The 24,292-nt window shown below is 43.9% G+C and overlaps 1 protein-coding gene across 1 annotated transcript; it reads left to right on the plus strand.

Annotated features, from left to right (window-relative positions):
* The first annotated feature begins 1,715 nt into the window (after positions 1–1,715).
* On the plus strand, positions 1,716–22,615 carry LOC116357775 (uncharacterized). The gene is made up of 8 exons (XM_031806404.1): positions 1,716–2,728; positions 10,079–10,231; positions 11,500–12,740; positions 12,840–13,011; positions 15,026–15,254; positions 15,986–16,098; positions 16,574–16,755; positions 20,467–22,615. Exons 1-8 carry the CDS (start codon positions 1,716–1,718, stop codon positions 20,658–20,660), a joined length of 3,297 nt encoding a protein of 1,098 aa, XP_031662264.1. The 3' UTR covers positions 20,661–22,615.
* Positions 22,616–24,292: the final 1,677 nt, after the last annotated feature.

A 24,292-nucleotide genomic window follows, 5' to 3' on the forward strand; every position in this document is an offset into this window, starting at 1 on the left:
AGCATTTTTAAACAATCTCAGGGACCTGTCAGTTCTTTCATCCAAAGCTCCGTTCATTTTAGGGTGGTAGCTGATAGGCTACATCTACCCAGCTTCTCCCCTCAGCCAAACAGTGACAGGCTCAAGCTTGAAATTAGGCATTTTGCCTTTAATTACAACATTACATTTTGTTCGCAAGCTTTGGGTAGCTCACAACAACAAACAATTGATGATAATATCATGTTGGGCGAGGTTCCACCAAAGATGCTCCTGCGCAGATTTTGAATGTGACTGAGCGCACAGACTCCGCAGTGGGTAGCCTGCTATTGCATCCACTTACGCAACGGACAGCTTCAGTCAGCCAGGGTGAAATGAAAACACGCATTTTGTATTTCCATGTTTGTCTAATCCGTCTGATTTCTGAAGGGATTAACGGACCAATCATGAATATTGAGAGACCGCCTGTTCGCTCACTGGGAGCAGATCACCGTCCGCTCGTGGACTCACTCCGTCTGAAGCTGGGCTGGCTGCCGTCAAACCATAACAGTACAGAATAAAACAGAGAACAACAACACAGGAGAAAGTTACTTTACTTTTTATGACAAATGTTTCCGACAGCTAGTCAGTCGGGTCAGAGGATGCGCTCAAGCTAGCTGATAAAATCTCCACTCTATGGTGAAGGAAGTTTCTGATACAGGATTTTAGTCCACTAAACTCAAGCTTGTGCCACAGAGCGCAGGTTTAGCTGTGGGTCGTTGTGCCTGGTCAATTTAAGTCGGCACGGAAGGTGAGTTTCTTCAACTGTGGTGAATTGCGTCTAAATAAGATATCACCAAGATCTTTCCAGGTAAATGATTGACCTTGTCATTATGTTTTTTTGTCCTGTCATTGATACCCTGTATTTTCTGTCACTTTTAAATTAATTTGTGATAGTGTGTTATTATCCTGTTTGGTTCAATTGAAATGTCAGGGGAATTCATTCAAAGTCAAATAGGTAATTCATCCATGTGTGATGATAGCCTATTACTAAGTTGGGTGCTTAGTAATAGATAATTATTGTCCTTTTACTTAGTTTTATTAACACGTAAAAGAACTGGACAAATCCAGTGCCTAATCATTCTGCAACTGATTATAAAGAAAACGATTTCGTGTAGGCCTATTAGAAAACATTTACATGTAGCCAAATCCCTATTTTATTTTCTATAACCTCTTCATCAAATGTCTTTGAGGACAACAACAGTTTTATATTGTCAGTACATGCCAGCCACACACAGGCTTCTCATGTACTGATGGCCTATTTCCATTCCAAAGGATTATCCTACGCAGTAATCATTGGATAAAGAGTACAAAGTGAATTGAATCCACTACTTTAGGTATCCTAGGCCTAGTGAGACTATTTTACCAGAGGCAACAAACAATGATCCCTTTTCCTCATTAGGTTCCAATCAGACTTTTCCTCTTTGCCTTGCCAGCCAATGGAGGAGGAAGAGGTCCATATCACACAAACATTGGCTCCTGCCAGCTCTCCGCCTCGGTCAAGAGCCTCTGATGACTGGGGCCTCATCCTGAGTCTTGTCCCCAAGCCCAGCACACTCTCTCCCTCCTCTCCCTCGCTTTCCCCTCCTCCCCTCCCTCCTCCAGGCTCTGCCGTCTATTCCCTGCAGTCCAAGGTGAATAATCTCTCACAGAGAACCGGAGGGAAAGACAGAAAGAGGGAGAGGGTGAGGGAGGACAATATGGCCTCAGAGCTCCAGGTAGAGGGACCTGTCTCATTCCAGGCCCTGCCAAAGCAGAAGGGCCGCAGCAGGGGGGAGGTGCCACCGCCTGTGCCCTTCCGGCACTTTGACCAGAGGAGGAGGTCCAGCAGTAGTGAAGACGAGGTAGAGGAAGAGGTGGTGGCCAGGGTACAGCTCCACACCGACCCGTCTGAACCACAGAGGGAGAAGGAGAGCTGGGGTGCCATGGGGAAGGGGGCAGAGAAGGGGGAGAGGGGAGGCCCGGCTGGGAGTGTGCCGGGGCAGCCTCGCGGTTTGGGGGAGGGGGCCAGCTTGGAGAGCTTGGAGAACATCCAGTCAGACAGCACCAGCGTAACCAAGGAGGACCCCCCTCCTTCTTCAAAGCCTGCTCCTGCATCCTCCTCCACCTCTTCTAACTCCTCTCACAGACACTGGGCACCTCCTAAAGGATTTTGGAGGGTAGCACGCCCAGAGACTCTGGTTCTGAATAGGGTGAGCACTCAGTCTACTGTGGGCACTCAGACTACAATGCCCATACTCTCGTCTTTTGTACGTCTGAAGGATGAACCCCCTGCGAATGCCACCTTCTCAGGGCCCCAGAGTAAGTCAAGACTGGCTTCTGTGGATTCTGTAGACGAGGACAGGGACGAGAGTGAAGGGTGTTGGAACATGCTGCGTTCGGACAGCCTGGACTGCTACCTGGAGAGGTGTGATAAGAAAGAAGCGAAGGAGCCTATGGATCCCGTGGGGGGGCTGAGGAGGGCGGAGAGCTGGGAAAGTGTGTGCTCGCAGGAAGGGACGCTTTCGCTGGGGGATACAGTGGAGGCCAACCAGAGAGCAAGAGGGCGGTCAGTGAACAGACGAAGGAACACCAAGAGAGGAGAGGAGAAAGGCGGCGTGGACATCCCATACCTCTGTGTTGACCTGATAGACAAGAGAGATGGTATGAAGTTCCAGTTTAGAAAATGCATCTTGGTACACCTTGTTGTAAAACAGTCCGGGTACTTCAAGAGGTAAATTCAATAAAAAATATATCATATTTACCATGGCTGCATTTACATAGGCAGACCAATATTTTTTTTCTCCAGTAATTGGTCTTTTGACAAATCAGATCAGATCTTTTCACATCAGAATGTTTTTCAGATCTGATCTTGTTGGTCAAAAGACCAATTAGTGAGAAAAAAAATCAGAATTGGGCTGCCTGTGTAAATGCAGCCAAAGTATCCCATTCTGGGCCTCTCATGGTTTAAGAACATGGTAGAACATGTGCTGTGGGACAAAGTGTCCATCAAGAGGATGGGAGGTAAACAAATCACTCTTTGGAACACAAATCATTTGCTCAGTCATGATAGGGTTGGGAAGGAGGGCTTAGTTGCAAGTTTTACATGCACCTCCTTTTCAATTAAATAACAATTGTTTTGTAAGCAAACCAGGCGTAATTGATTAGTTAAATCCAGGAATTATAAAGCATATCAATGTGTGCTTACAACTGTGATCATGTGTCAGATGAATTACTGTAAATTGACCTTGAGATACAGATGCAGAGCTATGCATTCTATTTCTGTCAGCACCTCCCACCATCAGGAGCACTTAGAGGAACAGATGTGCTGGTGTTGTGTAGCTATTTTTTAGCGCCGTGTGTGTGTGTGTGTGTGTGTTTGTGTGTGTGTGTGTTATGCTTTGGCTAGTTCAACCTATTCTATTCAATTTGACTGAAATTAAATTACAAATTTGACAGCTCAGTGTGCTTTTTTGAATTGAATAAAAGCTTCTAAATTGCTTTCGACACCTCATTCGCTTTCACATTGAATAGTGGTGGGGAGCAATGTAGCAGCAGCAGCCTATCAGAATAGTTGGAGGCATGGCATATTGGGGGCGAGGCTTTCAGTTTGTTCTTTTTGCCCACCCATGAGAGTGAATGTCATTCCAGTTAATGTGGTCTATAGTATTTGTTATTCAAACTAAAATGTATATTTGTCTACATTTGTAGTGATACATGCATAAGTACATCTGATACTAAAGAGCCAGATAAGGTTACTATGTTAAGATAGACAATGCTTGATTGAGGCTACTAAATATGGGTGCCTTGTGAAAATAATATGTTTGGAAACATTATTTAAAGTTATTGAACCAACTTCATTTCTTGATTTACAAGAAATTGATTTTGATTGCTTCTAATCAAGTTTTTATTGTCACATGCTTCGTACACAACAGGTGTAGACTAACAGTGAAATACTTACAGGCCCTTCCCAACAATGTAGAATACTATAAAAAATATAATAAAAATGTAATTAAAAGTAGCACGAAGAATAAATACACAATGAGCAATGATAGCTTGGCTATATACATGGGTACCAGGACTGAGTTGATGTGCAGGGGTAGGAGGAAATGGAGGTAGATATGTATATATAGATAGGGGTAAAGTGACTAGGCAGCAGGATAGATAATGGACAGTAGCAGCAGTGTGTATGTGTTGGAGTGTTGTTGTGAGTATGTGTGTGTGTGTGTGAGTCCGGTGTGTGTGCGTCGAGTCAAAAAGAGTTAGTGCAAAAAGGGAACCTTTGCTGTGCGGTAGCAGAGAGAACAGTCTATGACTTGGGTGGCTGGAGTCTTTGACACTTTTTTGACAATTCATCCTCTGACACTGCCTGGTATATAGGTCCTGGATGGCAGGGAGTTCGATCCCAGTGATGTACTGGGCCGTTCGCACTACCCTCTGTAGAGCCTTACGGTCAGATGCCGAGCAGTTGCCATACCAGGTGGGGATGATATTGTTCAGGATGCTCTCGATAGTGCCACTGTAGAACCTTTTGAGGATCTGGGGACCAATGTCAAATCTTTTCATTCTCCTGAGGGGGAAAAGGTTTTGTCGTGCCCTCTTCACGACGGTCTTGGTATGTTTGGACCATGATAGTTCGTTGGTGATGTGGACACAGAGGAACTTGAAACTCTCGACCCGTCCATGTTAATGGGGACCTGTTCGGCCCGCCTTTTTGTGTAGTCCATGATCAGCTCCTTTGTCTTGCTCACATCGAGGTTTAATGTTGCTTGTCTTGCTCACATGCATGGTTCAGTGTTGCTTGCCCTTGAAGCGAGCTTAGAAGGCATTTAGCTTGTCTGGTAGGCTCGTTTCAATGGGCAGATCTCGGCTGGGTTTCCCTTTGTAATACGTGATAGTTTTAAAAGCCCTGTCACATCTGAAGAGCGTCAGACCTGATAGGATTCGATCATAGTCCTGTATTAACTCTTTGTCTGTTTGATGGTTGTAACCCAATTGAATACCTTTTGGTAATTCCACATTAAAAAGTGAACTTGGAACAAGGTGAAAACATGGGTTGAATTTACATTAAATATTAGTTTCTATTTGTTATTTATTAGGTTTAACCAAAGGGGAAAAGTAAGTTAAGTGTTGAAATAAATAGGTTGCAACTTGAAATATATGTTAGGTAATAATCAAATAAAACAGTTGGCATTGAATCATATATTTCGTTTCAACAAATGTAGTATTTTTCAATTGAGAAAGTCTAACACATTTACTTGTAACCAGTTGAAGTAAAAAAGGTTGATCCACAGTATTTTTTGTTTTACAGTGCAGTGCACTGAGTGCAAGGCATGATCAGATGATAATGTTTTAATACCTCTCTGTTCCTGCCGTTATGGCGTTTATGTAAGGCCCATGAATCTGACAGGCATTAGGAGGATCAGAGATGAACTTGGGGACAGTCCATGGGTTTGATGTGGGGCTTATGGAAACCTTTATGGTTGAGTAAAGCCCTTGGCAGTTTGTACCTGCATACACACTTTAACAATATTTATTTGCATTACAGATGCGTGAGGGTCCATTTGCATTGCATGGAACTAGGTTTGGAAATATTTATTTTAATGGGTAAAGGTCTGTTTTCAGTGTCTCCAGATGCATCTGCCTCCTGGAACAATGAGTGGGATTTAACCATTCCACAACAGGAGCTGCTTGAACTTCCCGGGTAAGGAATATCACACTAGTGTCTGTCTACATAGAAAAGTGTTAAGTGTCTGAGGTGAGGAACCATCTTTTTTAGGGATAGTTTTTGCCCCCTAAATATTCTTTGAATGTAAAGCAGTCAACTATCCTGTCCAATTTGTTTTGCAGATTGAAACATAAGCTATGTAAAGATGCTAATATAGCATATAACATCAGATCACACCTCTCCCATGAAACTGGAAGTAGAGGTTAGGTAGCCTAGTGGTTGGAGAGGCGGGCCAATAACCAGAGGGTTGCCATTTCAAATCCGGCATCCGGCTCCTTACTGGGAAAATCTGTCAGGAAGTGAGCTGGCAACAAATCAAATCCTAGATGCTATTGCCTGCCATTGTGCCCTTGAACAAGGCACTTAACCCCCTACAACAACAGCTCCCCGGGCGTCCAGTGTGAAAGCCCCCCTCACCTATCCAAAACCTGTATATGTACAGTTGAAGTCGGAAGTTTACATTCACCTTAGCGTAATACATTTAAATTCAGTTTTTCACAATTCCTGACATTTAATCCTAGTAAAAATTCCCTGTCGCTTTTTCAGTTCTGCCCACAAATCTTCGATGGGATTGAGGTCAGTCCTTTGTGATGGTCACTCCAATACCTTGACTTTGTTGTCCTTAAGCCATTTTGCCACAACTTTGGAAGTATGCTTGGGGTCATTGTACATTGGGAAGACCAATTTGTGACCAAGCTTTAACTGACTGACTGATGTCTTGAGATGTTTCTTCAATATATCCACATAATCTTCCTCCCTCATGATACCATCTATTTTATGAAGTGCACCAGTCCCTCCTGCAGCAAAGCACCCCCACAACATGATGCTGCCACCCCCGTGCTTCATGGTTGGTATGGTGTGCTTCATGGTTGGGATGGTGTTCTTCGGCTTGCAAGCCTCCCCCTTTTTCCTCCAAACATAATGATGGTCATTATGGCCAAACAGTTATTTTTTGTTTCATCAGACCAGAGGACATTTCTCCAAAAACTACCATCTTTGTCCCCATGTGCGGTTGCAAACTGTAGTCTGGCTTTTTATGGCGGATTTGGAGAAGTGGCTTCTTCCTTGCTGAGCGGCCTTTCAGGTTATGTCAATATAGGACTCGTTTTACTGTGGATAGAGATATTTTTGTACCTGTTTCCTCCAGCATCTTCACAGGGTCCTTTGCTGTTGTTCTGGGATTGATTTGCACTTTTTGCACCAAAGTACGTTCATCTCTAGGAGACAGAATGTTTCTTCTTCCTGAGCCGTGTGACGGCTGTGTGGTCCCATGGTGTTTATACTGGCCAGGCACGACTCCAAAACCATCATTAAGTTTGCAGACGACACAACAGTGGTAGGCCTGATCACCGACAACGATGAGACAGGGAGGAGGTCAGAGACCTGGCCGGGTGGTGCCAGAATAACAACCTATCCCTCAACGTAACCAAGACTAAGGATATTATTGTGGACTACAGGAAAAGGAGTACCGAGCACGCCCCCATTCTCATCGACGGGGCTGTAGTAGAGCAGGTTGAGAGCTTCAAGTTCCTTGGTGTCCACATCAACAACAAACTAACATGGTCCAAACACACCAATACAGTCGTGAAGAGGGCACGACAAAGCCTTTTCCCCCTCAAGAAACTAAAAAGATTTGGCATGGGTCCTCAGATCCTCAAAAGGTTCTACAGCTGCAACATCGAGTGCACTACAAAGGGTAGTGTGTACGGCCCAGTACATCACTGGGGCTAAGCTGCCTGACATCCAGGACCTCTACAAAAGACGGTGTCAGAGGAAGGCCCTAAAAATGGTCTAAGACCCCAGCCACCCCAGTCATAGACTGTCCTCTCTACTACCGCATGGCAAGCGGTACCGGAGTGCCAAGTCTAGGACAAAAAGGCTTCTCAACAGTTTTTACCCCGAAGCCATAAGACTCCTGAACAGGTAATCAAATTGCTACCCTGACTATTTGCATTGTGAGCCCCCCCCCCAACCCCCCTTTTTTATGCTGCTGCTACTCTCTGTTTATCATATATGCATAGTCACTATAACTATACACTCATGTACATACTACCTCAATTGGGCTGACCAACCACTGCTCCCGCACATTGGCTAACTGGGCTATCTGCATTGTGTCGCACCCACCATCCGCCAAACCCTCTTTTACGCTACTGCTACTCTCTGTTCATCATATATGCATAGTCACTTTAACCATATCTACATGTACATACTACCTCAATCAGCCTGACTAACCGGTGTCTGTATGTAGCCTCGCTACTGTATATAGACCTGTCTTTTTACTGTTGTTTTTATTTCTTTACCTACCTACCTACCTATTGTTCACCTAATACCTTTTTTGCACTATTGGTTAGTGCCTGTATGTAAGCATTTCACTGTAAGTTCTACACCTGTTGTATTCGGTGCACGTGACAAATAAACTTTGATTTGATTTGAGACTTGTGGAGGTCACCAATTTTTTTCTGAGGTCTTGGCTGATTTCTTTTGATTTTCCCAAGATGTCAGGCAAAGATGCACTGCGTTAGAAGGTAGGCCTTGAAACACATCCACAGGTACACCTCCAATTGACTCAAATCATGTCCATTAGCCTATCAGAAGCTTCTAATGCCATGACATCATTTTCTGGAATTTTCCAAGTTGTTTAAAGACACAGTCAATTTAGTGTAGGTAAACTTCTGACCCACTGGAATTCTGATACAGTGAATTATGTTAAATAATCTGTCTGTAAACAATTGTTGGAAAAATGTGTTCTGTCAGGCACAAAGTAGATGTCCTAACCAACTTACCAAAACTATAGTTTGTTCACAAAAAAATTGTAGAGTGGTTGAAAACAAGTTTTAATGATTCCAACCTAAGTGTATGTAAACTTCTGACTTCAACTGTAAATATGTTTGTCTTTTGGAGGAGTTGGGTTAAAAGTGGAAGTCAAATTTCAATTGACCAATAAAGTGAAGTTCTTTATAAATAATAAATACGAGCGTTACAAAACTAAGCTGGATGCGTACACAAAATCTTCCTCCATTCTCCGTACATACAGGAATGGATGAGTGTGTTGCCGACAGGGATCATCCACAGGCATATCATACTCTTTTGGCTACTAAAGCACATAGAACATAGGATCAACTGGAAGACAGGGGATGAAGTACAGTACGGAGGCTAAACTCGCCACCACGCCCCAGTCCAATCGGCTATTACATAAGAAGGCTTAGCGTAGAAGACTGACATTCAGAGCTCCATTCTCTTTAACTCTATCCGTAGGGCATATAATGTTCTCTGGATATGTAACTGTGCAGGATCAGCTCAGTACAAATGAAGGCACCAGATGTGTGGTAGCTTCGCAAACCACCTGATCTCGCAAGTTTATATATTATATATATTATATATAAGTTTATAGATATTCGCTACAAGGGAAATAGCGCAGAGGCAATTGGTCTGGTAATTATGAGGCTAGATGTGTGGTGCAGGGAAATGATTCAAGACAAAATAGATTTCAAACGATTTCAGGGCTACACAAAATGTGGACTTTGAAAAAATCTGTAGACCTGAAAAATTATTAGGAACCTCGTTAATCACATCAGCAATATGCTAAGAGACGTTTAATTCAGCAAGCCATGGATAGTACAGCAATATTGGACTACTGTCTGGTTGCCCTCAACCTCAACCCCCCCCATCTTTTTCCCCCCTCCAGTCATTTCAATCGTTTGGGTTCGGATCCCACTGCTACCACCAATTGCGTACGGCAAGGATTTAGTAAAGGGTAGGACAACTTCTTTCTTCAATGGTGAAGGATCAATATCATAGAGGTAGATAGAGGGCACACTTGGACCAAAGCCTGCTTTAGCATGGGCAGCACCCAGCAAGGGCAGCACCATTGAGGGCTTTCACCATTTTGAAGTAGTCAACTGGGTGGGACTTGCTATGGGTTAACAAAGAATCACAGAATTCCATCTAGGTCAGCAACTTTATACCTGTTCAGACAATACACACTCCACCACAGTAGGTGGTGGTATGAACCTTTTTAGTTTATTTATGAACTGCTAATACACCCATAGAAGTATAAGAATAACACATTGAGTATTTTAAAATGGAGATGGACAGCACCATTGGGGTCTGTCACAGAAGACCCAACCTTACAAAGTTAAAAGTTGTGCTATTTTTCCATATCTACAATAAATAAACAAACATGTAACCACTTCAATCGCTAGCTCAAACACCACCCTGATCCCAAATCCTCCCAACAAACGATCCCGCAGGGTGATTACATCCTCTCCTGTTGAGAATTGGTACGACATTTCTATCACCTTCCCAAATTCTAAGTCTCCCTCTCCAATTCACCCTCCGTCTCTGTGTGATTGACAGCTCACACTTCAACCCTGAGGAACTTCCTCTGAGCCCCAGACATGAGCAGGCCATGCTCCTGCTGGAGAGGGCTCGGTTAAAAGCCCGCTTCAATCACGCCAAAGGGGAACGCCCTCAAACCCGCCGCTCCCATTCTGCCCAGAGATACAACCCGTAAGTCAGCTGTATCTGCAACTCTGTTGATCTCTATCCCCCCTATTAGTCTGACTACCTGATCGTCTGTCTGTCTGTCTGTCTGTCTGTCTGTCTGACTACCTGATCATCTATCTGTCTGTACATTAGTCTGACTACCTGATTGTCTGTCTGTCTGTCTGTCTGTTAGTCTAACTACCCGATGCTCTGTCTGTCTGTCTGTCTGTCTGTCTGTCTGTCTGTCTGTCTGTCTGTCTGTCTGTCTGTCTGTCTGTCTGTCTGTCTGTCTGTCTGTCTGTCTGTCTGTCTGTCTGTCTGTCTGTCTGTCTGTCTGTCTGTCTGACTACCTGATCATCTATCTGTCTGTACATTAGTCTGACTACCTGATTGTCTGTCTGTCTGTCTGTCTGTTAGTCTAACTACCCGATGCTCTGTCTGTCTGTCTGTCTGTCTGTCTGTCTGTCTGTCTGTCTGTCTGTCTGTCTGTCTGTCTGTCTGTCTGTCTGTCTGTCTGTCTGTCTGTCTGTCTGCATGTATGTTAGTCTGTCTGTCTGTCTGCATGTATGTTAGTCTGTCTGTCTGTCTGTCTGCCTGTCTGTTATTCTGACTACCTGATGGTCTCTCTGTCTGTCTGACTGTACTTTAGTCTGACTACCTGATGCTCTGTGTGTCTGTCTGTCTGTTAGTCTGACTACCCGATGCTCTGTCTGTCTGTCTGTCTGTCTGTCTGTCTGTCTGTCTGTCTGTCTGTCTGTCTGTCTGTCTGTCTGTCTGTCTGTCTGTCTGTCTGTCTGTCTGTCTTTCTTTCTTTCTTTCTTTATATTCCGTTCTGTATAAGTGTGTCTTCCTACATCTCTCTCTCCTTTCAGTTCTTAATTTCTCTCTCTGTCTTTTTCTTTCTGTGTGATTGAAAAAGATGACATTATGTAACTTCCAATGACTGATCGTTTCAGAATCAGAACTCTAGTTTCTGATTGGATGTTCCACAAAGATGCAGGGAGTGTTATATAGTATGACTTATGTAACCATGTTGATGACACACACCATGATGTTTCAGTTTCTGTAATGGGTATTTTGTTCCTGAAATCCCCTCTTATATCAGTGGGATGCATTCAAAGCAAATGGTATTAGGAATACTGGCACTCATGAGAGAACACACACACTCAAACACACACACTCAAACACACACATACACGGATTACTCATGTGCTTTCATGCATTTGTGTCAGCAGAAGTATTTGTATTTGTGACTATGAAAATATGTACAGGCTGTGAGTAAGAATATGAAGTTATTATTATTATTTTATACAGTGTTTAGTGTGTTTCCCTGTTCTATCCAGCAAGAGGCAGCAGTCTGGGATTGAGTCAGCACTGGTCCAAAAAGCTGTGGCTGTTAAACCCAAGGAAGAGCTGACAGCCCCTCCCTCATCAGGTCCACTCCTGGTCCCACAAAGCAGAGAACTCTCCCCTGGGGGGCATAATCGTCGGTATGGTAACTCACCCACAAGGGTGCGGTTTGAGGATGAATCAGAGAAGGAGGCAGAGTCTCGCTACCTGGATCGGGTGAGGGAGCGTGGGCGGGCCACGGGACAGAAATCCAAGGGCACTCTGGAAAAGAAGGCGGAGTCTAGCATAAGCATTACAGGCCTTAATCCAAGACTGGAGGATGTTGGTTTCACGAACGCTGCATCTACCCAGGTAACAGAGGTAGTGGTGGTGTTGAGGAAATGTGAGGCTTGTGGATCCATTCTTAGGGATCCTCCAGTGCCCGAACCAGAGACTCAGTCCGGCAATGCGGAGGAGAATCAAGGCAGGAAGGTCTCTCGCTATGGCCCCCCAGCCCAATCAGACGGGATCCCCCAACCAGATCAGCCCAGCAGCATCCACCCCAAAGCGGCTGGGGTCACCTTCGGTGAGGTCCTGATTCTGGGAGAGGATAAAGAGGGCGGGGCCGGGGGTGGAGTGGGGGAGAGGTCCTCCGGTTTTGGGAAGTTGAGGAGGCGCAGCAGGAAGGGAGAGAGCCGGCTGAAACGGGTCGGCTCGGGACATGGCCCCTATGGTGCCTCGTGGGCCCACCGTCGAAACTCCAACCCCAGAAACAGGGTCAACGTGTGCAGGCGAGCCGTCACCTTTGCTCTAGGCAGTCCTGTAGCTCTGGACCGCCCTCTGGTGGGAGCCTCCGGAAACAGCAGCCCCAAGGATAGTGACGCCCCCACCCCGCCACTGCCCATTAAGTCAGCTCTGAAGTCAGGCTGCAAGAGCAGGGCGAGTGGGCAGCGTGTGGTAAAGCTCCTGCCCTCGGTTCAGTATCACCACATCAACCTGGATGAGGGAGCAGGGGGAAGCCCACAGCATGACCTCATCACCACAGAGCATCATGGGGAGGGTCCTATCTCTGCCCCCTCAGGGTCTCCCCCTAACGCCGCCTTAGTCCCCTGCATCCGACCATCGTCCCTCAGGTACTCCCCTGCAAGGATCACCCCTGACCTCCCCCCTGCGGAACTCTGGGAAACTGCTGCAGATGGAGCTGGTGAGTAGATAGAATGTATTGTGTTGGAAGGAACTGTAGACTTGATGTGATGTGCTCACTGAATGCTTCTTTCAGTTACACACATAAAATGTCTTCCAGGTCTGGCGCTGAGCGGAGACGTGTGTCGAGATCTGCTGGTGGCTCTTCCAGAGTGCCGCCCTGCGCTGCGCTGCTTGGGCGTGTCCCGAGCAGAGGACCTGAGGGCAGAGTTATTGAGAGCGGAGCACCTGAAGGCAGAGGCTCAGTGGGAGGATGGCCAAGAGGGGGCTCGGTCAGTATGGATCCCACCACTAACACCAAATTCAAGTCAGACCCATATACAGTGGGGAGAACAAGTATTTGATACACTGCAGATTTTGCAGGTTTTCCTACTTACAAAGCATATAGAGGTCTGTAATTTTTATCATAGGTACACTTCAACTGTGAGAGACGGAATCTAAAAAAAAATCACATTGTATGATTTTTAAGTAATTCATTTGCATTTTATTGCATGACATAAGTATTTGATCACCTACCAACCAGTAAGAATTCCGGCTCTCACAAACCTGTTAGTTTTTCTTTAAGAAGCCCTCCTGTTCTCCACTCATTACCTGTATTAACTGCACCTGTTTGAACTCGTTACCTGTATAAAAGACACCTGTCCACACACTCAATCAAACAGACTCCAACCTCTCCACAATGGCCAAGACCAGAGAGCTGTGTAAGGACATCAGGGCTAGAATTGTAGACCTGTACAAGGCTGGGATGGGCTACAGGACAATAGGCAAGCAGCTTGGTGAGAAGGCAACAACTGTTGGCGCAATTATTAGAAAATGGAAGAAGTTCAAGATGGCGGTCAATCACCCTCGGTCTGGGGCTCCATGCAAGATCTCACCTCGTGGGGCATCAATGATCATGAAGAAGGTGAGGGATCAGCCCAGAACTACACGGCAGGACCTGGTCAATGACCTGAAGAGAGCTGGGACCACAGTCTCAAAGAAAACCATTAGTAACACACTACGCCATCATGGATTAAAATCCTGCAGTGCACGCAAGGTCCCCCTGCTCAAGCCAGCGCATGTCCAGGCCCGTCTGAAGTATGCCAATGACCATCTGGATGATCCAGAGGAGGAATGGGAGAAGGTCATGTGGTCTGATGAGACAAAAATAGAGCTTTTTGGTCTAAACTCCACTCGCCGTGTTTGGAGGAAGAAGAAGGATGAGTACAACCCCAAGAACACCATCCCAACCGTGAAGCATGAAGGTGGAAACAATTCTTTGGGGATGCTTTTCTGCAAAGGGGACAGAACGACTGCACCGTATTGAGGGGAGGATGGATGGGGCCATGTATCGCGAGATCTTGGCCAACAACCTCCTTCCCTCAGTAAGAGAATTGAAGATGGGTCATGGCTGGGTCTTCCAGCATGACAACGACCCGAAACACACAGCCAGGGCAAGTAAGGAGTGGCTCCGTAAGAAGCATCAAGGTCCTGGAGTGGCCTAGCCAGTCTCCAGACCTGAACCCAATAGAAAATCTTTGGAGGGAGCTGAAAGTCCGTATTGCCCAGCGACAGCCCCAAAACCTGAAGGATCTGGAGAAGGTCTGTATGGAGGAGTGGGCCAAAATCCCTGCTGCAGTGTGTGCAAACCTGGTCAAGAACTACAGGAAATGTATGATCTCTGTAATTGCAAACAAAGGTTTCTGTACCAAATATCAAGTTCTGCTTTTCTAATGTATCAAATACTTATGTCATGCAATAAAATGCAAATTAATTACAAAAAAATCATACAATGTGATTTTCTGGATTTTTGTTTTAGATTCCGTCTCTCACAGTTGAAGTGTACCTATGATAAAATGTACAGACCTCTACATGCTTTGTAAGTAGGAAAACCTGCAAAATCGGCAGTGTATCAAATACTTATTCTCCCCACTGTATGTGTTTAATGTGGCTCTGGTTCCTTTAAATGGTGTCTTATTCTTAATCTGACAGGGAGGCAAGACTGCCTCCTCCTGGTACTGAAGCATAACTTCAAGCTCCACAGTTTGTTCTGTCAGAGGGAGCTTCAAGAACTCTCTGATGGGTGGATAAGTGCAACACTGTTAGCTACTCTGTGATAGATTGCATTAGTACATTTGGCACCATACAGTTTCTCTGTAATATATCTTGCAAGAATTGAACTGTGCATTGTAATCCCTAGGTGACAGATTCAATCGAACATAAACCACTGTTCACGCTTACAGCCTGCTTTTTTTACATACAACTGACATGTTTTGTTCTGTCTGTATGTGTTGGTGACTTGTGTAGGAGGTCTATGGCAGAGCGGGACGGCAGACCCAAGCTATCTCTGCGACGGTTCTTCTCCTCCATCGGGCTGCACAGTGTGGGCAGGCTGGTGAAGGGAGGGCGCTCCAGCAGCATGGAACAGCTCAGCATCTCAGCGCCGCGGGCCAGCTCCGCCTCACCCAGCCCCACCCACAGCCCTCACACCAACACCCGCCTGCAGAGGACCCCCTCACTACAGGCCCTGCACACAGTAAGCACCAGCTATTCAGTTCAGCTCAGTTGAGTTATTCAATCTAGTTCATTTCAGTTCAGTTACATTTATTTATATTCAGTTCAATTCAGTTCTGTTAAATGTTTCCACTAGCTTATTTGTCAAGGAACAGAAATGCATATGCCACTTTACTTTTACATCTTTAACATTTTCATATTGAGATGCAATTTTCTTGGCTAACATTCAAAATACAAGAGACTCTGGCCGTGCCTGAAATCTGTCTTGCCTACTACTACTGCATAATGTCTACTAATCTAACTACATACAAATTAGAACACGTACTGTTTAGTAAAAACGAATGCAGTAAGCAATGAATATAAGCGTACTAGGCTCATCTTACTGCATCCTTTATTGCACAATTGCATTGATTCCCGCCAGTGGTTCATTTTGGTACAGAGCCTCACCTTCTCTGATCATCAGCTGTTGTCAGACACACGTGGGTCTCCAAAGACGATTCTCTTCCTCAACCATGTGCAGCAAATTCTACTAGATGAAAATCCAAAATGAGTATGACATCCTGGCATTTAAAGCATATTGAATTTTCTATTTTTGAAACCCACAAAATGCTTACTGTTTAGAAAGGAAAGTTAGGTATTCAGACACCACCTCTGTCTGTGAATGTCAGGATTCAGGAGACAACATCACCTGCATGGATGATGACCCCTGTTGCAATGTCCCTAATAAATACAAATGTCCTTCTCTGTCACCAGGTGTCCCCACTGGCCCAGCTTCGGAAAGCCTCCTCTGTGCAGAGTCTGGAGAGGAGAGTGGAGCGTTCTACCATTCTGGGAGAGGTGTCTGTGCCTAACAGCCTGGCACCCAGGTACTTCGTTTGTGTGTGCGTGTGCGTGCTCGCAGAGAGAGAAGGGAAAAATAGATTTCTCATTGTGTCTAGGCTCTAAATCAACCAGCACTGCCAGTAGTACTCTGTACTTTCCCGATTGTTCAAGCAGTATTTTTTGTTGTTGTCATGGAACAGAAATGTCATTCCAATCAACAAATTTCAGGATACCATAAGGAACATATATACTAGGACCGTGAATAATGTAATCCTTATTGACACAACACTACAAATCCAGGCATCTTTCCAAAAGCTCTTGAAGTGATGTCATCTAGACCGTATTTACACTAAGCAATGTTTGACTTGGCAAAATGCCTTACCTTATAAAAATAATATAGCTAGATTATTGTAAGATCCCATTTCCAATAGGAAACTGACAAACTGACACTAATTTCTCATGAAGGTAAATTACCCCCACTACATTTCACTGAAAAGTCTATATATACTATCTCTACAGGATGATCCAGAGAGCCCTGAGCGTGGAAGATGTGTTAGCCCCTCGAGTGGTGCGTCCCATGGGTCCAATGGGTAGGGTCGTCCAGGCCTTCCCTGATGGGACCCTCTGGTTGGAGCTCACCAGACCCCCTAACGGCCCTTTTGGGTTCGTCATCTCACGGGGCAAAGGTCGACCGGTCACAGGTATATTAAAGCACTATTACTGTATAACTGGGTTCCATTAGCTGTAGCCTACATTTTAGTGTTGTGGATGTGAGGGTGTACAATGCATTTGGAAGTATTCAGATCCCTTGCCTTTTTCCACATTTTGTTACATTACAGCCTTATTCTAAAAATGAATTACATACATACTACAATGTTCCTTATCAATCTACACACAATACCCCATTTTTGTAAATGTATTAAAAAATAAATAACAGAAATACCTCATTTACATAAGTATTCAGACCCTTTGCTATGAGACTTAAAATTGAGCTCAGGTGCATCCTGTTTCCATTGATCATCCTTGAGATGTTTCTACAACTTGATTGGAGTTCACCTGTGGTTAATTCAATTGATTGGACATGATTTGGAAGGGCACACACCTTTCTATTGTACGGTCCCACAGTTGCCCGTGCATGTCAGAGCAAAAACAAAGGAAATCAAATCAAATGTATTTATATAGCCCTTCGTACATCAGCTGATATCTCAAAGTGCTGTACAGAAACCCAACCTAAAACCCCAAACAGCAAGCAATGCAGGTGTAGAAGCACGGTGGCTAGGAAAAACTCCCTAGAAAGGCCAAAACCTAGGAAGAAACCTAGAGAGGAACCAGGCTATGTGGGGTGGCCAGTCCTCTTCTGGCTGTGCCGGGTGGAGATTATAACAGAACATGGCCAAGATGTTCAAATGTTCATAAATGACCAGCATGGTCCAATAATAATAAGGCAGAACAGTTGAAACTGGAGCAGCAGCATGGCCAGGTGGACTGGGGACAGCAAGGAGTCATCATGTCAGGTAGTCCTGAGGCATGGTCCAAGGGCTCAGGTCCTCCGAGAGAGAGAAAGAAAGAGAGAATTAGAGAGAGCACACTTAAATTCACACAGGACACCGAATAGGACAGGAGAAGTACTCCAGATATAACAAACTGACCCTAGCCCCCTGACACATAAACTACTGCAGCATAAATACTGGAGGCTGAGACAGGAGGGGTCAGGAGACACTGTGGCCCCATCCGAGGACACCCCCGGACAAGGCCAAGTCATGATTCTAGTCATGATTCTAGCAGCCGTATTTAGCACTAACTGAAGTTTATTTAGTGCTTTATCCAGGTAGCCGGAAAGTAGAGCATTGCAGTAGTCTAACCTAGAAGTGACAAAAGCATGGATTAATTTTTCTGCATCATTTTTGGACAGAAAGTTTCTGATTTTTGCAATGTTACGTAGATGAAAAAAGCTGTCCTTGAAATGGTCTTGATATGTTCTTCAAAAGAGAGATCAGGGTCCAGAGTAACGCCGAGGTCCTTCACAGTTTTCTTTGAGACGACTGTACAACCATTAAGATTAATTGTCAGATTCAACAGAAGATCTCTTTGTTTCTTGGGACCTAGAACAAGCATCTCTGTTTTGTCCGAGTTTAAAAGTAGAAAGTTTTGCAGCCATCCACTTCCTTATGTCTGAAACACATGCTTCTAGCGAGGGCAATTTTGGGGCTTCACCATGTTTCATTGAAATGTACAGCTGTGTGTCATCCGCATAGCAGTGAAAGTTAACATTATGTTTTCGAATGACATCCCCAAGAGGTAAAATATATAGTGAAAACAATAGTGGTCCTAAAACGGAACCTTGAGGAACACCGAAATGTACAGTTGATTTGTCAGAGGACAAACCATTCACAGAGACAAACTGATATCTATCTGACAGATAAGATCTAAACCAGGCCAGAACTTGTCCGTGTAGACCAATTTGGGTTTCCAATCTCTCCAAAAGAATGTGGCGATCGATGGTATCAAAAGCAGCACTAAGGTCTAGGAGCACGAGGACAGATGCAGAGCCTCGGTCTGATGCCATTAAAAGGTCATCTTTACGTAGAATTGTACATAGAGCTCCAAGACAGGATTCTGTGGAGGTACAGATCTGGGGAAGGGTACCAAAAAACGTCTGCAGCATTGAAGGTCCCCAAGAACACTGTGGCCTCCATCATTTTTAAATGGAAGAAGTTTGGAACCAACAAGACTCTTCCTAGAGCTGGCCGCCCGGCCAAACTGAGCAATCGGGGGAGAAGGGCCTTTGTCAGGGAAGTGACCAAGAACCCGATGGTCACTCTGACAGAGCTCCAGAGTTACTCTGTGGAGATGGGAGAAACTTCCAGAAGGACAACCATCTTTGCAGAACTCTACTCTCAGGCCTTTATGGTAGAGTGGCCAGATGGAAGCCACTCCTCAGTAAAAGGCACATGACAGCCCACTTGCAGTTTGCCAAAAGGCACATAAAGGACTCTCAGGCCATGAGAAACAAGATTCTCTGGTCTGATGAAACCAAGATTGAACTCTTTGGCCTTAAATGCCAAGCATCACATCTGAAGGAAACCTGGCACCATCCCTACGGTGAACCATGCTGGGGGCAGCATCATGCTGTGGGAATGTTTTTCAGTGGCAGGGACTGAGACACTAGTCAGGATTGAGGGAAAGATGACCGGCGCAAAGTACTGGACTTTACTGGACTTTAATCCGATCTAACATCTCTGGAGAGACCTGAAAATAGCTGTGTCGCGATGCTCCCTATCCAACCTGAGGTTGGCGTATTGCTGCAGAATGCTGTGGTAGCCATGCTGGTTAAGTGTGCCTTGAATTCTAAATAAATCACAGACAGTGTCACCAGCAAAGCACCCCCACACCATCACACCTCCTCCTCCATGTTTCATGGTGGGAACCACACATACGGAGATCATCCATTCACCTACTCTGCGTCTCACAAAGACACGGCGGTTGGAACCAAAAATCTCAAATTTGGACTCATCAGACCAAAGGACAGATTTCTAATGTCCATTGTTCATGTTTCTTGGCCCAAGAAAGTATCTTCCTCATATTGGTGTCCTTTAGTAGTGGTTTCTTTGCAGCATTTCGACCTTGAATGCCTGATTCACACAGTCTCCTCTGAACAGTTGATGTTGAGATGTGTCTGTTACTTGAACTCTGTGAAGCATTTATTTGAGCTGCAATTTCTGAGGCTGGTAACTCTAATGAACTTATCCTCTGCAGCAGAGGTAACTCTGGGTCTTCTTTTCCTGTGGCGGTCCTCATGAGAGACAGTTCCAGGTGACTACCTCATGAAGCTGGTTGAGACTGCCAAGCGTGTGCAAAGCAGTCATCATGGCAAAGGTTGGCTACTTTGAAGAATCTCAAATATAAAATATATTTTGATTTGTTTAACACTTTTTAGGTTACTACATGATTGAGTCCATATGTGTTATTTCATAGTTTTAATGTCTTCACTATTAATTCTACAATTGAGAAAATAAAGAAAAACTTTTGACTGGTACTGTATATTAATTAGCAAAAATTTCTAAAAACCTGTTTTTGCTTTGTCATTATCGGGCAATGTGTGTAGATTGATGAGGGGGAAAAACGATTTGATCCATTTTACTATAAGGCTGTAACATAACAATGTGTGGAAAAAGTAAATGGGTCTGAATACTTTCCGAATGCACTGTATATTCATTAAACACCTAATGGCAGGGATTTTAGGTGGGTGTTTTAGAGGGCATTTTACCCGAGTGTGTAATGACATACTATTTAATGATTTTAAATTGACATATTCTTAGTTTTGCACCATTACCTATTGTGCCCTCCCTCCCCATCTCTCTCTCTTTCTATCTCCCTCTCGGCCCTTCCCCCACCCCTCTCTCTTGTCTCAGGTGTGTACGTGGAGCAGGTAGGGGACGGTACTGAGGAGGGCCTGTACTCTGGGCTCCTGGGTGTTGGGGATGAGATTCTGGAGGTGAACGGGGAGACAGTGGCTGGACTGACCCTGGATCTGGTGACACGCCTCATGACCCGTGACAGCACTGCCTCTATCCGTGTCCTGCCACACCGTCGGAACCATCGCTAAGCAATGGAATATTCCATTATTAATTTCAATGAAAAAACACACTGGATACTGCGCCATGATGATGTCATGACGAAAATGTGAGAATGGAAATAGGCATAAAGAGATATTTTAACTCAGGGAGAACAAAAGGAAGGACATAACACATCTCCTTTTCTATTATTAGGCCTAATCTTTGAAGATTCAGGCAAATGTTTGTGAATCAAAACAGATAAAACAAAGCATAAAGAAAATGTTGCCCTGAAGATGCAAGTGAGATGATCGACAGTGCCTTCAGAAAGTATTCATACCTCTTGACTTATTCCACATGTTGTTGCTGCAGCCTAAATTCCAAATGGATTATATTGATTTTATTTTCTCACCCATCTACACACAATACCCCATAATGACAAAGTGAAATCATGTTTTTAGAAAATGTTCCTAATTTATTGAAATTGAAATACAGAAATATCTTATTTACGTAAGTATTCACAACCCTGAGTCAAGATATGTTAGAATCACCTTTGGCAATGATTACAGCTGTGAATCTTTCTGAGTAAGTCTCTAAGAGCTCTGCACACCTGCATTGTACAATATTTGCACATTATTCTTTAAAAAATTATTCAAGCTCTGTCAAGTTGGTTGCTAGACATTTTCAAGTTTTGTCATAGATTTTCAAGTAGATTTAAGTCAAAACTGTAACTAGGCCACCCAGGAACATTCACTGTTGCCTTGGTAAGCAACTTGGTAAGTGTATTGTTGGCCTTGTGGTTTAGGTTATTGTCCTGCTGAAAGGGGAATTTGTCTCCCAGTGTCTGTTGGAAAGCAGACTGAACCAGGGTTTCCTCTAGGATTTTGCCTGTGCTTAGCTCTATTCCATTTATTTTTATTTATAGAAAACTCCCTAGTCCTTGCCTATGACAAGCATACCCTTAACATGATGCAGCCACCACTATCCTAGAAAATATAAAGTGATGTGTCGTATTGGATTTGCACCAAACATAACACTTTGTTTTCCGGACATAAAGTTAATTGCTTTGCAACATTTTGGGGTAGTTTTACATTAGTGCCTTAATGCAAAAATGATGCATGTTTTGGAATATGTTTATTCTGTACAGGCATCCTTCTTTTCACTCTCAATTAGGTTGGTATTGTAGAGTAACTACAATGTTGTTTATCCATCCTCAGTGTTCTCCTATCACAGCCATTAAACTCTGTAACTGTTTTAAAGCCACCCTTGGCCTCATGGTGAAATCCCTGAGAGGTTTCATTCCTCTCCGGCATCTGAGTAAGAAAGGACGCCTGTATATTTGTAGTGGCTGGGTGTAGTGACTGGGTGTATTGACTGGGTGTATTGACACACCATCCAAAGTGTAATTAATAACTTCAACATGCTCAAAGGGATGTTCAACGTCTGATGTTTTTTTTACCCATCTATCATTTGGTTCCCTTCTTTGCAAGGCATTTGAAAACCTACTTGGAATTTGTGGTTGAATTTGTGTTTGAAATGCATTGCTCGACTGAGGGACCTAACAGATAATTGTACGTGTGTGGCACAGAGATGAGGTAGTCATTCAACAATAATGTTAAATGCTATTGCACACAGGGTGAGTCCATGCTACTTATTATGTGACTTGTGCTGTTAATTAAGAACATTTTTACCCCTGAGCTTATGTAGGCTTGCCATAACAAAGGGGTTGAATACTTATTGACTCAAGACATTTCAGCTTTACATTTTTTGTGAATTTGTAAAAATGTCTACAAACATAATTCCACTTTCACATTATGGGGTATTGTGTGTAGGCCAGTGACACCAAATCTCAATTTAACCCATTTTAAATTAAGGCTGTAACACAACAAAATGTGAAAAAGGGGTGTAATTTCTTTCTGGGGTGTGAATTCTTTCTGAAGGCACTGTAAATAAAGACTGTATAATGATTATTGTGCGTTTCACAATAAATAGCCTATTGTGTCAAAGGTGAAAATGACATCTGGTTATTATGAATTGCCAGTTGCCTTAACTTGCACTTACTATATGCACATTAGGGCCTTATAATTGGTCATTTACACCATGTTGTGCAACACACTAGTCTACCTTTTCCCACCACAAAGCCTACCTTGTCATAACATGAAGGAATCAAATTGCAAACTTTGTCGAAAAAGCTCATTCATAGTAGGTCTACTACCAACGATTCTCAAAAGTTATTCAACATTTAGGTATTTTATGTTATTCTTATTTGTTTCGTGTGGCAGTGTCTCATTCTGCGATCACGTTATTGACTTGAATGAAATTCGTTGGGAAATAGGCTGTTTGTTTTTCTCTTTTTGCAGCAACAGCGTTCTCAGTCTGCTTCACCAGTATGATGCTTGTGACCAGTGATCTAAAAGCACGTGATATTATTTCGGTCGTGACAGTCAACTTCACAAGTCGCTAAAACAGAGGAAGGAATTATCAGTGCAGGTGGCTCAGGTGTCTCCAGGTGTTCTGTTTAACTTTACCTGATTAGGTTTTCTCCGCAGTTTGAAACTTATAAAGGTTTCTGAATATTAAATGTCTCTCAACACGTCTTTGTAGAATACACATATATTATTGGCCAAGTGTTTTAACCTAGGTCTAGTTAAGCAATAAGCCTATATCCACCTCTATTCTACGGAAGCCCTTAAGCCAGCGTTTTACAAACTCGGTCCTCGGGACCTCAAGGGGTGCATATTTAGTTTTTTGCCCGAACACTATACAGTATCGAAACTCTTCCACGGTAGTATATGCTTCTGCTTCCTTGCCAAAAAGAGGCTATCGAAGAGGGGAGGGCTGTCTTTCGTTTGCCTACTAATGAATTGACACACTCCTCGACCACTTATCGGTTCCTGGTATTGGAGGAGAGAGGACATAGGCCGAACTTTTGTCTCAACGAGAAACCCCTTATATGTCATCCAGTGATGGTGATGGCGCTTTACTGCTGATTTCTCCGTTCACTAATCCGAGGAATGGAGCTGATATGGGTTTATCTCTCTCACCCGTGTCTCCCCCGGGGGAGACCCGCTAAATTTGCCATGAATCCCAGGTCTGGCCACTCCATACATAGGCTACATAAAAACAATGACACTATGCCTATCAGAAGTCCTTTGATATTGGATCCATTTGTACATTAAAAAATGTAGCAAAGTATTGTTGTATATTAACGAGTATAATAGAGATTAGACCTAAATTCAACTGAAATGTATATTACTATAATGATTATCATTATGATTATTAGGCTATAATTATTATATGGCTATTATTATCAGGCTTACTCTATAAATTATAGGGTTATTTAGCCTAATGTTGATATGCCCTTAAGCCGTATGCACGACAAAGATAAACATATTATACCTTAAATACATATTTGTTTGTTTTCCAGGGAAAAAAATGGATCAGAAACATGTAATCACCTCGATTAACCTTTAGCCTATTCCTCGCATCGTTGTAGTTACTGGAGTTGCATCCATATCTTTTTATGCTTTGCCCTCCACAAGCCTATATAGCCTACGACAGCCAAATAATAATGAATCATTTCATAAATAATGGGTTTAGGGTCTTATCGGGAACGAAGAGGCCGCTGCCGTGCGCTTATCTCGCCTGGCCACATTGCGGTCGTGTTCCGCTGCACAAACTGAGC

The sequence above is a fragment of the Oncorhynchus kisutch genome, linkage group LG27 (assembly GCF_002021735.2).
Source record: "Oncorhynchus kisutch isolate 150728-3 linkage group LG27, Okis_V2, whole genome shotgun sequence".
Taxonomy (NCBI): Eukaryota; Metazoa; Chordata; class Actinopteri; order Salmoniformes; family Salmonidae; genus Oncorhynchus; species Oncorhynchus kisutch.

Coding starts and splice junctions, on each gene's coding strand:
- LOC116357775 (XM_031806404.1), top strand. CDS start 1,716: ATGGCCTCAGAGCTCCAGGTAGAGGGACCTGTCTCATTCCAGGCCCTG. Junction 10,232..11,499: donor TCTGCCCAGAGATACAACCC/GTAAGTCAGCTG, acceptor AAGAATATGAAG/TTATTATTATTATTTTATAC. Junction 16,099..16,573: donor CCTAACAGCCTGGCACCCAG/GTACTTCGTTTG, acceptor CTATCTCTACAG/GATGATCCAGAGAGCCCTGA.